The sequence below is a fragment of the Scyliorhinus canicula genome, chromosome 4, assembly GCF_902713615.1.
Source record: "Scyliorhinus canicula chromosome 4, sScyCan1.1, whole genome shotgun sequence".
In the NCBI taxonomy this organism is placed as follows: Eukaryota; Metazoa; Chordata; class Chondrichthyes; order Carcharhiniformes; family Scyliorhinidae; genus Scyliorhinus; species Scyliorhinus canicula.
Window position 1 is genome coordinate 43,511,248 of NC_052149.1, and position 16,146 is coordinate 43,527,393.

Sequence of the window (16,146 nt, forward strand, 5' to 3'; positions counted from 1 at the left end):
GGGTCGAATGGCCTCCTTCTGCACTGTATGTTCTATGTGAAGATCCGAGAGAGAAAAAAAAAGACTTGTTGGTGGTCCAACATGCCCAACAACTACCTTGTCCAGACAGGCTTCCACATGTCTACTCATCTCCTCCACAGATCCAGAGAGCGTCTCATTGCATAGCGGACATACCTGGCCATCCTCGGAGGCCTTCTTCCTCTTGTTTTTCCCTATCCGTGCTAGAAAACAAGAAAGAAACAGGGAATTACTATCAATGTTCTTTCATCAAAAAGTTCCAAAACTCTAATACAGTTTAACAACATATTAATATTAAGTCTTTACGGGAGCTGAATTTTAAATAAAAAGTATACAAAACTAATCTGTCAAGCTTTGAACTGAATTTGAACTTAACAACGAAGGAATACCAAGTGTGAACAGGTACAGATGAATAGCAGTACATTTATCTAGTCTGATAGGAGGAGACTAGTACATTTACTAGTCCAGCGAGAATTTGACTGCTAAATACATTCCACCACCAACCCTAATTACACTACACTGTCAAGACACTTCTCTTACTTTTTACATACTTTCTACATACTGCGTCTAAGAAACAATGTACATGGCGAGGTATTATTATCCTCTGCACTACCAGTGAGGGTTGCTGTATGAGGGTTTCTACAACATTAACGTTAGCTTAATGGATGAATGCATTTTTAATCCATTTGTACTCTTCAGCAATGCACAGCCTTGAGAACAACCCAGCTGACAGGCAAGCAAGCATGTTTTCTATTTTACAATACATATATTAATTTACTCTATCTAAAAACATTTTTATTTCATATCATTAATGCTTATAGCACAGTTAAGAAACTTTAAAAAGCAAGCTCAACTTCTTCTGAAAAATGTCTATGAATCAAAGCCTCTTCCATGTACTTTCCCCATTAGCCATTGGGATCTAAAGGCCACTCATGTCATTGCAAAAATTGGCACTGTTTATCTAAGTGCCAACTCTCAGAGATGCTGCTTCTTGGATGGGAAGTTAAATTTACTCTGCTTGCTCACGTGGATGTATAGGTTCCATGGGACTGTTCAAGGAAGAGCACGGAGTAATCCCCGTATCCTGGATACCAAGTCTCTCTCAAGCAGCACCATTATAAAAATGTATTGGTCATTTATCTCATCTGCCATTAATGTGAGTTTGCTGTGGGAATATTGGAATGGCTGGTTGGCCAGCTCAACAGTGACTGCATTGCAAAGAATAATTGTGAAGTGCTGTGGAGCATCCTGAGAACACAATGTGATTTTGTAAAAAGCAAATTATTTTCTTATAGCTCAGTACAACATGGGTTAACAGGAGATTTGTCAACCCCGAGCCAAAAACAATTCCATCAACATTTCAGTAAAAGAAAAAAATAGAAATTTGACATTCATTACCATTTAATAAAAAGATAAAAATAAATGTTCTGGAACAAAAGTTAAATGGCAGCAAATTGTCGGTATATCAGTAATAGCACACTCTTTCGACTGCTAAATTAGAGAGACCAGGAGTAGTTGAACAAGGAAACTTAATTAGGCCATACAGTTAGTAATACATTGCTGCCCAGTTTAATGTATTGCAAGTCAAAGATGGTTTAAGACTCTCTCATGTCTAGACACAAAAAATAAATAAATAAAGGTTTTTAAACAGTGCCCAAACACAGCGGGAAGGTTTAATTTATGTAGAAGCTCCCTTTCCTGGGTAAAAATCAATGAGGCTGTGCCTCATCATTTGCAGACTGATGGCAGGAAGCAGCACCATTCTTTCTGCCTTTTAACAAGTACAACAAAAAAAAGCATTTTTATTTTAAAACAGCACAAAATGGTAGGATTCTATTTAACTCATGCATATCACAAAAAAAACATCTTTTTAATGTCTGGGTAAAATAAAAGTTTTGTCATAGTTATCTGAACCATTTTTCCTTCTACTTTATCAAAGTTGCTATTCTAGAGTACTGTGTCAAAAAGGCAGAACAAAAATCCTCCAAAAAGGTCTCTCTTCCCAATTCCCTTCCCCATGTCATTCCGACCATGGCAGTACTAAAATTGTGTTTCTCTTTGATGGCTTCACCAGCTTATGTCCAGTGGCCAAGCCATCCAGTCTACAAAGGTTACAAGTTGGATAAGGAGTTAGCTGATCTCTAACAATCCAAGTTTGCATTTGTTAGAAAGTTATAAAGTTGGAGGATTCTGACGAGGCGGTGTTCAAGCAGACACAGTAGCCGAGATTCTAGGCAAATGCGGAGAATCGTAAAGGCTGCCGTGGGACAGGCCGTGACCCAAGGCAGCCTTCACGCCCACTTCCGGGGCCGATTTTCCTCCCTGGGCGGGGCTAGGAGCACGGCCCCGTGGGTCACGGCCTTGACGACGGGCGTCAATGCCGCACATCAAGCTTCACGCTGGCTGACGCGGCCGATAACATCAGCCGCGCATTGGACAACGCCAACCCGCACATGCGCAGTTGGCGTCTTTTCTCTCAGCCGCCCCGCAAGACGTGGTGGCTTGATCTTGCGGGGCGGCGGAGAGAAAAGAGTGCGTCCGCTACGGACGCATGGCCCCCCTTGGCACGGCCGTGGTACTGCCGTGCCAACCGGGCCCCCAGAAGCCCCAAACGGGCATCTGCCGCCCGTTTCACGACGGCAACAAGCAGGTGTGTTTGCTACCGTGTTGAAACGGGCGTGAAGGCCCGGCCGCTCGGCCCATCGGCCTCGGAGAATCGGCACTCGCTGTACAAAACGGCGAGCGGCGATTCGTGGCGTGGGGGGGGGGGGGGGAATAGCGGGAGGGCGTGAAAAATGTCGGGAGGCCCTCCCGCTATTCTCCCACCCGGCGTGGGGGGCAGAGAATCACACCCAGTGTTTGAAATGATCAGGCCAGCAGGACTAGGGACCACGCATACGTATAGAGAAAACGGGTTATTGGATTTCTGCAAGTATTACTTTTCCTCAGAGAGTGAACATTTTGTGAAACACCACCCTAGAAATTGATGTTCTTCAAAAAAAATCATGAGACAAATTTATGGAAAATAAGGTGGTGATCAGCTAATATCACTCCAGTATGCAGCATGGAGGTCCCCGCCCGGGTCTCTTTCCCCCTTGCCCGGTCCCAGGAAAACCAAGAAATCCCCTTTAGCACACAAACCCCGCATACACACCCAAGCTCCAAAGAATCCTCATTGCAAGTGAAAGTCCCCTCTCTTCCCTTGTCCAAGTATATACAACGTTGGCTCATTTAGCACATACACCCGCCTCAGTGAAAAAATACAGTTACATGAGGTTACATCAGTACATGACCACTTTTCAATTCAACCACAGTTCTTCTGCTTTTGCAAACTCCTCCGCTGCTTCCGCCGTCCCGAAATAAAAGTCCTTGGATTTGTAGGTCATCCTCAACTTAGTTGGGTATACTATGCCGCACCGCACCTTACTAATGTACAGCGCCTTCTTCACCCGGCTGAAGGCAGCCCGCCTTCTCGCCAGCTCCACCGTAAAGTCCTGATATATGCGTATACCAGCTCAGGCCACTGCAACACCCGCTTCTGTTTTGCCCAGCACAGGACCTTCTCCTTCACACTGTACCTACGAAAACACATAATCACTACTCTTGACGGCTCACTCTCCTTTGGTACAGGCCTCCACGACCGATGAGCCCGATCCAGTTCATATCGGGAGGGATCATCACCCTCCCCCAATAGCTTTGCAACATTGTGGCAAAATACTCAGTCGGCCTCGGGCCTTCCACTCCTTCGGGAAGACCCACAATCTTCAGATTCTGTCGCCTGGATCTGTTTTCCAAGTCATCCATTTTGGCTCGCAGACCCTCGTTGATCTCGATCACCTTCCGCATCTCCTTACCCATTGAGGTAAGTTGATCGCTGTGCTGCAGTAATGTCTCTTCCACTTCCTTCAGCACCTCGCCTTGCTCCCGTACCTCCGCCACTACGGTCAATACCGCCACCCTCACCGGGACAATCGCCTCCTCCACCAGCACTTTCAATACCGCCCCCTTCTCCTTCCTCATCGCCTTCATGTGTTTTGTAAACTGCCTTTTGAGTTCCGCGGCCATCACCGTAGTCATTTCTTCAGCCTTGGGCAATGCGGCCTCTCCTGGTGCTCCAGTCTCCATTTTCCTTGCCGTCCCCGCGGTGACCTTTCCACTCCCCGCCGAACTTCCAGCTGTTTATTTCACGGCCATTTTTTTACTTGTTCGCGACATCCTTCTTCACTGAGCCTTCTCCCTGCTTTTGCCGCCTCTGTTACCCCTGGGACCGGGCGTTAGACCCCGAAAATGCCGTTCTCGAGTGGGAGCCCTCCAATGTGCGGCTGCCTCCCGCCCACCGTCACCGGAAGTCCTCATTGTAATATTTCTGCTTCACAATAACTGAATACACATCTATGGTGCTAAAGCTCTTCCACCCTTTATTATGGTGCTAAAGCCCTGGCTTTGTTACATCCTGTGGTTGTGAAATTCAGTTTTTCTTTCTTAAAATCCAATAAAAGCAGGGTACATGCACGCGAGTCTGGTAACATAATAGGTTTCAAATACATTTGCAAAACTGCAAAGATGCCAAAGGGAAAGCTCACAAGAATAAATGGGAAATATATTTGGAGCTGTTAGGTAACCACAAGGTCTGCAGTTTACCTGAACAAATGCTTTTCCAACTTATTTGTCCACAAACCACTTAGTTGGGGCTAAAGGCACCTCAAAACATCTATCGATCCTACCCTACCCGCTTTTGCTTCCCACTGCCAAAATCATACGGTGAACTTCTTGAAACTTTAAATAATTTGTTGATTTTTCCCTACTAAACATAATAAATTAACCCACATTAATTATCTTATTAAATATCACAAGTATGATATAACACTATGCCAGAAACAAAAATATTGACATTTTCATATTATAAATTTTAATACTACAAGAGAACACGTTTATTTGAATCATTCTACAGGTTAGAAAATCAAAATAATCGCTTTCTGAGAAACTAATACTGTCCTTACCGTACATCCATGATAGTCAAACACAATCAACATCAACACAAATCTTGCTTATATAAGGCTACATTGTTGTTGCTCAGGCTTATGATAACTAGTGCCGCAACATGTGGGTGCCATTCTGGCTGTGACTTCATACGAGTAGTGGATTTGAGAGTCCTCACCCGTTCTCTCAGGTTGCCTGGGTAGTGGTCTTGCGCGTTAATGATTTGCGTTTTGAACAGGTCCGTGGACCACACTTTCCAAACCACTGACTTAAAATGATTGAGCCTTATATGATATAAAATGTAACAAAAAGTTGGCAATTGCACAAGAACCTAGTGACACTCACTTGTCTCAGGTTTTATTCTTTTTGCATGCATTCATAGTAGTTAATAATCAAAAGACTGGGAGGTGCCGTTCAGATTTCAGCTGTGCAGCACTAAGTTCTCCTTGGTGTCTTGACCAATATTGAAACCTCAACCAATATCACAAACACAGATTATTTAGTCATCATTACATCTCTGTTTGTAGAACCTTGCTGCACAACTTGGATTGCAGCTAGCTGGAACTTTCATTGTCTCTTTTAAGAGAATGCTCTGTGTATATGCATACAGTTATGTGCAGAGATCTCTTCTAATAGTTGGAAATGTAGTAGAGAGGGGAAAACCAGACTTTCAAAACATTTACATTCAGAAAATGGAGGCTTCAAAAAGGTTTACAAGAGATCCGTTCTTAACTTTGGAGTCAGTGACTCCAGATGTAATCTTGGCAGTTCAGCACCAGTGCGGTGCAAAAAGGAAAATGTTTTACATAAACATGTCCAGCAAGTTCAGGACGCTGTTAATCTCATGTGCAGCAAACCTGGTGTCATTAAAACATCCTTTAGGGGGCGGCACAGTGGTTAGCACTGCTGCTTACGGCGCTGAAGACCCAGATTCGATCCCGATCCTGGGTCACTGTCTGTGTAACATTTGCACATTCTCCCCCTGTCTGCGTGGGTTTCACCCCCACAACCCAAAGATGTGCACATTAGGTGAATTGGTCATGCTAAATTGCCCCTTAATTGGAAAAAAATAATTGGGTACTCTAAATTTATTTTTTAAAATCATCCTTTAGATCAAAAAAAAAACTTTTGACTCCACCGGCTGCAATCCACTAATTAAAATTTTTAAAGAGACCAAAACCACATTCCAGTGACTTCAACTTGCAGCCAAAGATGGCTACACAATTTACATCACTGTGTCTTCCACATTCCAAAACCACTGAGATAGAGTCTCCCTGCCAGCAAAAACCAAGACAATGGCATCAGGGGAATGTGAATGAACCACTATCATCCCCAATCCCATTAGCAGAGCATCCAGATACTCATCCGGGTGGACACAAACCATTAAATAAAACCACTTGGACAATGGAACCCTGGCTGACAGAAGGATTCCCAGACAAGAACTAATCGTGGAATACACTGGCCGTGGCCCGATTTAGATCCCTGGACAGTTGGAGACAGTCAAGTGACAACTCAAACCTTGTGTCTTTTAAGTACCTGCTTTCTCTGCAGGTTAGGATACATAATCAGGACATTGAAGGATCAAAAACAAATGGGTTCTTTCCTCCCTTTCACTCTCCATCCAACTTATAAGCTTTTGAACTCTGTCTGCTGAATGTGATTAATACAGATGCTGCAGACAAAGCATTTGAAAGAAGTCAGCCCAACATTAGTCTTCAGAAGAACAGATAAACTGTCCGTCTGCATCTTTGAGTCGCGTCGAACCCAGAAGCTTCAGGACCAAGTGACAGCAACAGGGCTGCCAATGTTTGCCTGCAACCAGTCAAGTCACCAACCCCCACAAACTGTATACCCCTTAATTTTACTGGATTCTAATTGTTAATGTATCAATCCCCACTGTAATCTATTTATTCACTTGCAAATTTCAGAAGGAGCATATTTTTACTTAGAATGGGTTAAGTACACTAAAAGCTATCCTGTTTTCTTTGTTAAAACTGGAGAAAGCCTGTCTAATTGTGACTTTTATAATCACAGCATGTAAACAGTTAAACAACTGCTGAATTGGCAAGCATGTCTATTTTAACAAAAAAAAGCTGTTCCAATCAAACAAGGAGAGGGAAAAGAGGGGAGTCAATTACCCCTCCTCACCCGATGGTAACATTAGTTATCAGAATGGTTCACGCTGCTCTGCAGTTATACTAACTGGATAGTAAGGAACTTATTATAGGCATCCGCTGGAGAAAAGAAACAATTTTTGCACCCCACCATATTCACAGGCATTTTCTTAGTTTCAAGGTATTGAGAACAAGTTCATTGAATCAAACATCAATGGGGACACATCAAATTAAAAAAAGCAATATATCTCAAGGAGTCTGTTCTTGCCTGTATGAAAATTAATCGAAGAAATAATTTATCATGACAATTAGGGTCTTAATTTAAATAGCAATCAGACAGCAGATTAAACGTGTCGTGGTAGGAAAACTAGGCTATTTCGCGAGTCCATTTCACTCGACAGTCTCACTCCCAAACTGTCCTCTATCTCCTCCCAATCCCCAGTGCTCATTGTACAAATTTATGCATTTTCCTTCCCTTATCCTTTTCTTTAAAAACTGTCCTGCACGTAATTAGAAATTTAACGCTGCAGAACACTGCCTATTACATTGTAATTCTTTGTTCTTTCTTAACTGCATATTGAGTGACGCCACATTAATTTTTAGGTACAAGTAATACCAACTATAATGGGGGTGGGGGTGAGAAAGCCATCCACGGCTATATGCAGATTATTCAGCTGTCTCTGGCTAAATACTAAATGAATAATCTCTGCTCTAATCGACAATGTACTTTTGAAAGGCTCGGCTAAATAGGAAAACCTAGCTCAATTATGCAGGGCCCACTAGTGTAACTACTATTGAATGCTTAATATCCAGGCTCCAGTGAAATACAATTCTTCTACTGTCTTCTACAGAGTGCAAACCTGATAGGACATTACTGAAGCAGGATGAAATTATGACCCAGGATTAGCTTTGAACCCATGGTGGCACAGGTGATTGAAAGGCCAATATAAAACTAAACTTTCTGAATACATCAGAGAGGTTGACTTTTATTTTTTTAAAAGCTTACAAAAATTAACTTCAAATTAAAAATTGCCCTTTATTTTCAGTTCCTGAGTTGTTGCACAGTATAACAAAGAAAACAAGTGAATTAGGCTCATCAGAAACTTCAATGCATATGTTGGTCCATTCCACCCTGTGCAGATTTCTGTGGAACACATGCCAGGGACTGTCACTCTCAAAAGGAGTCAAAGATTTTTTTCAAGGATCCTTAATGATAGACAGCGAAGAGGAACGGATTTATTCATTGCAGGCGTGATTTCGTGTATCAGCCTCAGGAGAGACTGATTTGAGATACAAAACTGAAAAAGGTTCAGACAGTTTTAACTGCCATTTGTTGAGATTGAATTATGAGGGAATGCTTCAGCTTTGGGTTTTAACTTGGCCTTTAGCTCTGTGAATAGATCCTATTCAATCAACATTATTCTGACTGTTTGGAACTTGGAACTTGCCACCAGTGTTGGAATGTAAGTAAAGGCTTAAAAACCTAAAACCCGTCTTTCCAACCACCTCTGTGGTATTCATTATGGGAGGATCTCAAAGACTAGGTTTTCTTTTCTTGGCCATCTCCAACCTCCCCACCCCCACTATGGTGAGGCGAGGGGACAGTGAAATCAAGGCAGTAACTAACAAAGTGCGGCATCAAGAAGCCCTAGCAAAATTGGGGTCGAAGGGAATCGGGGGGGGGGGGGGGGGGGACGACTCTCCATTGGTTGGACTCATACTCTTAAGAGGTCAATCATCTCAGTCCTGGTACATCACTGCAGGAGTTCCTCGGGGTGGTGTCCTAGACCCAACCACCTTCAGCTGCTTCATCAATGACCTTCCTTCCAACGTAATAATAATATTTTACTGTCACAAGTATGAAGTTACTGTGAAAAGCCCCTAGTCGGCACATTCCACCACTTGTTCAGGTAAGCTGGTACGGGAATTGAACCCACGCTGTTGGCCTTGTTCTGCATTACAAACCAGCTGTCTAGCCCACTGAGCTAAACCAGCCCTCAATGTCAGATATGGGGATGTTCACTGATGATTGCACAATATTCAGCACCATTTGTGACTCCTCAGATAGTGAAGCAGTCCATGCCTACACGTAGCAAAACCTGGACAGCATTCAGGCTTAGGCTGATAAGTGGAAAGTTATATTAGTGTCACACAAGTGATGGAAATGACCATCTCCATCGAGAGAATCCAACCATCTCTCGTTGACATTCAAGCGCATTATCGTCGTTGAATCCCCCACTATCAAATTCCTGCGAGTTGCCATTGACCAGAAAAAGATCTGGATGAGTAATATAAATACTGTGGCTACAAGACAAGGTCAGAGACTCAGAATTCTGCAGAGACTTATCACCAGCTGACTCCCAAAAGCCTATTCACCACCTTGGCACAGGTCACGAGTGAGATGGAATACTCTCCACTGACCTGAATGACTGCAGCTCCAACAACACTCAGGAGACTAAACACCATCCAGGACAAAGCAGCCCCCTTGATTTGCACCCCACCCATCACCTTCCCTCCACCATCGACTCACAGTAACAACAGTGTACCATCTATAAACTGCACTGTAGCAACTCATCAAGACTCCATTAACAGCACTTTCCAAACTTTCAAACCCTACCACCTAGAAAGACAAGGGCAGAAGGTTGGTAAGAACACTAGCACCTACAATTCACCCTGCAAATCACAGATCACCCTGACTTAGAACTGTATCGACATTCCTTCACTGTTGCGGTGTCACAATTCTGAAACTCCTTTCCCAAAAGCACTGTGGTATACCCACACCACATGGACTACAGCAGTAAAGGCAGTAGCTCACTACCACCTTTTCAAGGGCAATTAGGGGTGAGCAATAATAGTGGCCTTGCCAGCAACACCCATATCCTATGGAAGAAATTAGAAAATTCTTAATTCAGCAATATTGTTTAAAATTATTTTACAGGCAGAAACAAATTGATCAAGTATCATAAATCTAAATTAATACATGATGCATAATAACAATCATCTGACAGTTCATATATAAATATTGAACCCAATGGAACTCAGTACAAATGCTACATTAAAAGAAAGCAATGCACTTGAGGCTTCAGATAAAATGGGGAAATCACTTCAGCTCTTCTCCTGGAATTTAAAATATAGCCTGAATCCTCACCCACTACTCATTAATATTCACATATGGTTCTGTTACAAGCAGATTGCTATCACCACAGCTGAGTAGCTGCTTGGAAGCTGATCTTAATCCCAATGGCAATAAGCGAGAAATTGTCGGGTCCGTGATTAAGCGGACAGCGGACTAATAAAAGGAGGTTGAACTTTACTTACCTGACACCCTTAGTATATAGTACTTCTAGGAATGTTGCATCCGAAACAGTTAAGACTGAATTAATTAGAAGTGATTACACTATCATCATTAATTAATTATCTGGTAATCACACTCCTGTGTACTTTAACATCTGTGTTGCACTGACAGAATCTAGCCCCAATCGGTGCCTGTTGGTGAGTTAGGCTATTCATTCAACTGATTCAACATGATGTTTCTGGTTCATATAATACTGTAAACTACAGCCTAGATCTAAACTAAATCAAAATACTCCATTGTTGCCCCTCTGGAAGACAAAGTGGCATTTGAACAACATTGCCAAGACAATAGAAAGAAAAAGGCAGTTCAGATTTTCTACAGTCTGAACACACATTAATTAAATTTTCCCTTTACATTTTCCTCATTGTGCCTGCTTCTCTGTGATAATCCTTCCAATGTTTTTCTATTATTTTCCAAAGAAAAGTTCAGCATCTGGCAACATCCTCTAATCAGGAAAGGCCATGGTGCTGAAGGTTTTTCATCCTTACAAGTTTCCGTCTTGACTGAAAGTTGACTTACACTGGTGGTACGAGACTACATCAGTCGCGCCATGCAGTGGCAATGCCTTTCTTTTGGAGGCGATGGGACAAACCATAAACATTTTATGTTAATCGAATAAAACTTTATTCAAAACAATTGGAAAATATGAATGCTCTGTTAACAGGGCCATCAACGATGCTGAAAAGTTTCTTCTTTTAGTTCACTCACAGGGTATGGGCATTGTTAGCAAGGGTCAGTATACATTACCTATCCCTAATATCATTTGAGAAGGTGGCATCTTTTTAAACTGCTACAGTTTATGTGGTGACCGTGCATCCAGATCCAATAATGAAGAAATGGTTATACATTTCCAATTCAGGGGAACATACATGTGTTCATAGAATTTGCAGTGCAGAAGGCGGCCTTTCGGCTCATCAAGTCTGCACCGGCCCTTGGAAAGAGCAGCCTACCCAAGCCTACACCTCCACCCTATCCCCTTAACACAGTAACCCCACCCAACCTTTTTAGACACAAAGGGCAATTTAGCATGGCCAATCCACCTGACCTGCACATCTTTGGACGGTGGGAGGAAACCCACGCAGACATGGGGAGAACATGCAGTCTCTGCACAGACAGTGGCCCAAGCTGGGAATCGAACCTGGGACCCTGGCACTGTGAAGCAACTGTGCTAACCACTGTGTTACCGTGCAGCCCAGCATTGATGTTCCCATATGCCTGCTGGCCATTCTTTTTTGGCGATACAAATTAGATGTTGTTGAAGAAGCTTTCTGCAGTGCATCATGTAGATGGTACACACTGCCTTCGCAGTGCATCAGTGGTGGAGAGAATAAAGGTTTAAGGTGGTGAATAAGCTGCTTTGTCCTGATACCTGTTCGGAACATGACATGATGGGAAGGCTTTGGTGGAGAGTGGTGTGGACACAGTAAGTGAGTGATCCACTGCAGAAAACCCAGCTTTTGGCCTGTCACATTGTATATCTGCCCAATTATCCTGGTGACTATAATCTCTTTTGTTGGAGACAGTCATTATCTGGAACCTGTGCGACATGAATGTTATTTGGTCTTATAAACAGACATGAATGTTGACCAGGTCTTGCTGGCACAGACTGCTTCCCATCTGAAGAAATATGAATGGGAATAAGCACTGTGCAATCATCAGCGAGCATCCCGACTTCTGACCATACGATGGAGGAAAGATCACTGATGAAGCAGCTGAATATGGTTGGCTGGGCCTAGGACACTACCCTGAGAAACTCCTGCAGTGATATCCCATGCCTCAGTGCCCTGATTCCCATTGACGTTTTGTTTGCTCAGACTCCTTGAAGCGGAACTCGATCAAATTCTGTCTTGGTGTCAAAGACAGACACTCTCGCCTCACCTCTGGAATTCGGCCTCTTTAGTCCATGTTTGGACCAAGGTTGTAATGAAGTTTGGATCGAATGGCCCTAACAGAACACAAACTGAGTATCGGTGAGCAGGTTTTTAGTGAAAACGTGCCTCTTGAAAATGAAAAATGAAATGAAAATCGCTTATTGTCACGAGTAGGCTTCAATGAAGTTACTGTGAAAAGCCCCTAGTCGCCACATTCCGGCACCTGTCCGGGGAGGCTGGTACGGGAATCGAACCGTGCTGCTGGCCTGCTTGGTCTGCTTTAAAAGCCAGCGATTTAACCCAGTGTGCTAAACCAGTGATAGCACTTTCAATGACCCCCTACCATCAGTTTGTTTGTGGTTGAGAATAAGCTGATGGGGCAATAATTGGTCAAGTTAAATTTGTCCCGCTTTCTGTGGGCAGCACATAACCTGGGCACTTTTCCAATTTGTCAAACAGATTTCAGTGGTGTAGCTGTACAGATACCTTAGCTACAGGCACAACTATTTCTGGAGCACAAGTCTTCATCAGTACAGCTGCAATGCTTTCTCGGACCATCGCCTTTGTTGCATCCAGCGCTCTTAGCCACCTTTTGATGACACATGCAATGAATTGAATTGGCTTAAGTTTAACTTCTATGATGGTGGGGCCTCAGGAAGAGGCCAAGATGGATCATCCACTTGGAATTTCTTGATCAAGTGCTTCAGTTTTGTTCTTTGTATTCACATTGTTCCACCTTTACTGGGGCTGGTTTAGCACAGGACTAAAGAGCTGGCTTTTAAAGCAGACCAAGGCAGGCCAGCAGCACGGTTCAATTCCCGTACCAGCCTTCCTGAACAGGCGCCGGAATGTGGCGACTAGGGGCTTTTCACAGTAACTTCATTTGAAGACTACTTGTGACAATAAGCAATTTTCATTTCATTTCATATTGGGGGGGGGGGGGGGGGGGGGGGGGGTGAATATGAAGTTGTTGCTTCCTTCAATAGTTGTCTAACTGTCAACCATCATTCATGACTGGATGTGGCAGGATTGCCGAGCTTTCAATTAATGCAATGCTTGTGGATGAGCGTAGTTCTGTCAGTAGCTTGCTGCTTCTTTGGTTTAGAATGCATGTAATTGTAATGCTGTGTTGTTGCTCCACCATGTTGACACCTAATTTTTTTGCTGTCCCTGACATGGTCTTCTGAACTCTTCATTGAATTAGTGTTGTTCTCTGGATATGATGGCAATGGTGGTGTGAAAGGTACAGTGGGCTATGTGGTGAAACGAGGCCCACAGCAACTCATGCACACCCAATATTGTGCTGCTACAACTTTTAAAAATCTATCCCATTTGCAAGGTGGTAACACCACACAACACACGGAGGTTACTCCCCATTGTAAATGTGAAATTTGGGCTCCACAAAAACTGTTTAGTGGTCACTCCTACTAATCCTGCCAGGGATAAATGCATTTGTGACAAGCAGATTAGATCTTTTCTTTGATACAGAGTCAATATCTTAAATATTTCATATAAAGAGTTATTATTGTTCCCTAACTGATGAAGGGTCGAGTAAAATTGAGAAGAGAAAATGCAAAAAAATTAAAGACAGATTTAAAAGTTCCAAAGTCTACTCCTGGTTTAGGGTAACAGAGCTTGCACATTTCGGTGACAGCAAAAATAGGCTGTCAGCAGCATCTCAAAACATCACCTGAGATTGCAAAGTGCTCCTAATGGAAAGTGTTAATTTATTCCAGTGAGTTTAATGATTTCTATCACTTATTTACAGCAACTTCACACCATTACAAATATTGCAATGGCAAGTCTCTTGTCGAGATACTGTTATGCCACAGCTTCTGGGGAAATAGTACAACTTCCTGATTTGTGTCTAGCTGTGAATGTGGTCGCCGGATGTTACTGCCCAACTTACTATTTATTAATACAGTAGTGTGCACAGATAGCTTCATGATTTTCCTCATATCCTTGTTTTACAGCAAAAGCAAGGCCATTGAAAGTAGCAAGAAACCAGATACAGTGAGACGAGTAAAGGTACTTATCTGTAACAGGGCAATTTTTAAGGAATCAACACAGAATATCAAAGCAGGTAATTCCCATTGCTGTTCTAATATATTCAGAATACTGGAAAATTTCAATTCTGATTTTCACGGTCGGCTTCTTCCCCCACTCAAGAGCATAATGCAAAATCATAACACTGATAAGTCTGAAACAGACCTTTGGTTACCGTTTTTCAATCTTTAAATTAACTTTGTTACTAAACTACTTGGGATCTGAGCAAAAAAAAAAGCCCAACAGCTATTAAGGAGGGAATTGTCCAGCTGATCTTTCACCTTCCACCCGGTGCCTTCTGTCTTGGATTACAATGCTAAAATTAACAATTCCATTTGTAAGGAATCACAGGCACAAAGGCACAGCCAATCAATACAGAGCGCACAATTCTACTGCTATAAATACAAACCATGCTAATGAGATCTAATGAGAATTCATTCAAATAATTTTTTTTAAAACAATGACAAGTGACAGGTAGATTCCTTTTTCGGAAGAATGACCTTACAATACCCTGCAACAGGTTATCCCAACAATAAACATAGTTTAATTTCCTGTAAAGTTTTTTTTAATTCATTCACGGGATTTGGAGTTATCCATCCCTAACTATTCTCAAAGAGATGGTGGTGAGCTGTCTTCTTGAATACAGCCAAGTGTTCAGCTCACACATTTTAGAAAGCAGTTAAAAGTCAATCACACTCCAGAGTCACATATAGGCCAGAGACGGCAGACGGCAGATTTCCTTCGCAGAAGGATATTAGTGAACTCCATAGATTTTTATTCCAGATTTACTTAGTTAATTGAATTTAAACTCACAGTTACCATGATGGAATTTGAATTTGCCTCCAGATCATTGTTACTAGCCCAGTAACATAACTGCTATGCCATCATTCCCCAACAAATTTACAATTATTCTGTAACTAAATCAGCAATAATGCATGCTAATTAACAATCGTGTTCAAATTTCAATTGAAAATCTGAACGATGAGTTTTAATCGGAAGAACTGAAGAGTAAATTGTTGATTCTTAAACAGGTTTCCATTCCAGTATCTATTAGGTTTGTCACAGAACTGCCATGCGGTCACAAAATTCACACAAAAAGAGATATTCAGGCAATCATGTTTCCACACTAATACCAAAACTCCTCTAATTTGGCTGCAGTTCTGACTGTGTTACAGTGTTTACACAACTAGGGCTTTGCCAACTTTAGCCTCCAGGGGCACAGAAAGGTAAGACAAGCCCATAGGCAGAATTATATTAATAGCAACCCAATGCAGTGAGAAGACAGGTGAATTCAGAAAGTATTCATTCATACACATACACACACACACACCTCTGAGAACCTGATTACAGAGCAGCATGAAGGGACATGACAGCAAGTAACTGGTCTTTGTACTGAATACTGCAGAGAACTCTGAAAGGTGCAACAGTGAAATAAAGTGTAACACTGATCTATTGCAGATTACAAGAGTTTGGAAAAAGGTAATTTTCTATTGCTGACTTCCATTTACCCTGGAAACTGCCAAAACCTAAGCTTACGCCTATCGCAGGATGGATTAGACTTTCCATAGAATCTGGTATTTCAGTCTTAAACCCTCACAACACATGTAAGTGACTTTCAACCAGAAATGTCACTCCAAAATAGGTGAGTTATATTTATCTTACAACTCAGTGTGCACGGATATTCATTTTAAGCTTTGTAACAGAGTGATTTATGGTAAAGTGCAGGTTAAAGCTATTGTGATTTACTCGGTTACAAGCTTAA

The 16,146-nt window shown here is 42.3% G+C and overlaps 1 protein-coding gene across 8 annotated transcripts in view; it reads right to left on the reverse strand.

The window, feature by feature from the left end:
* rnf220a (ring finger protein 220a) overlaps nucleotides 1-16,146 on the reverse strand; it is a 554,594-nt gene that overhangs the window by 117,070 nt on the left and 421,378 nt on the right. For 6 of the 8 annotated variants that reach the window (XM_038794119.1, XM_038794117.1, XM_038794118.1 and 3 more), the window contains exon 7: nucleotides 97-221. In XM_038794119.1, the coding sequence (XP_038650047.1) occupies nucleotides 97-221 (125 nt within the window). The remainder of the gene's footprint in view (nucleotides 1-96; nucleotides 222-16,146) is intronic. The other 2 variants (XM_038794120.1, XM_038794125.1) reach the window with 1 other exon arrangement.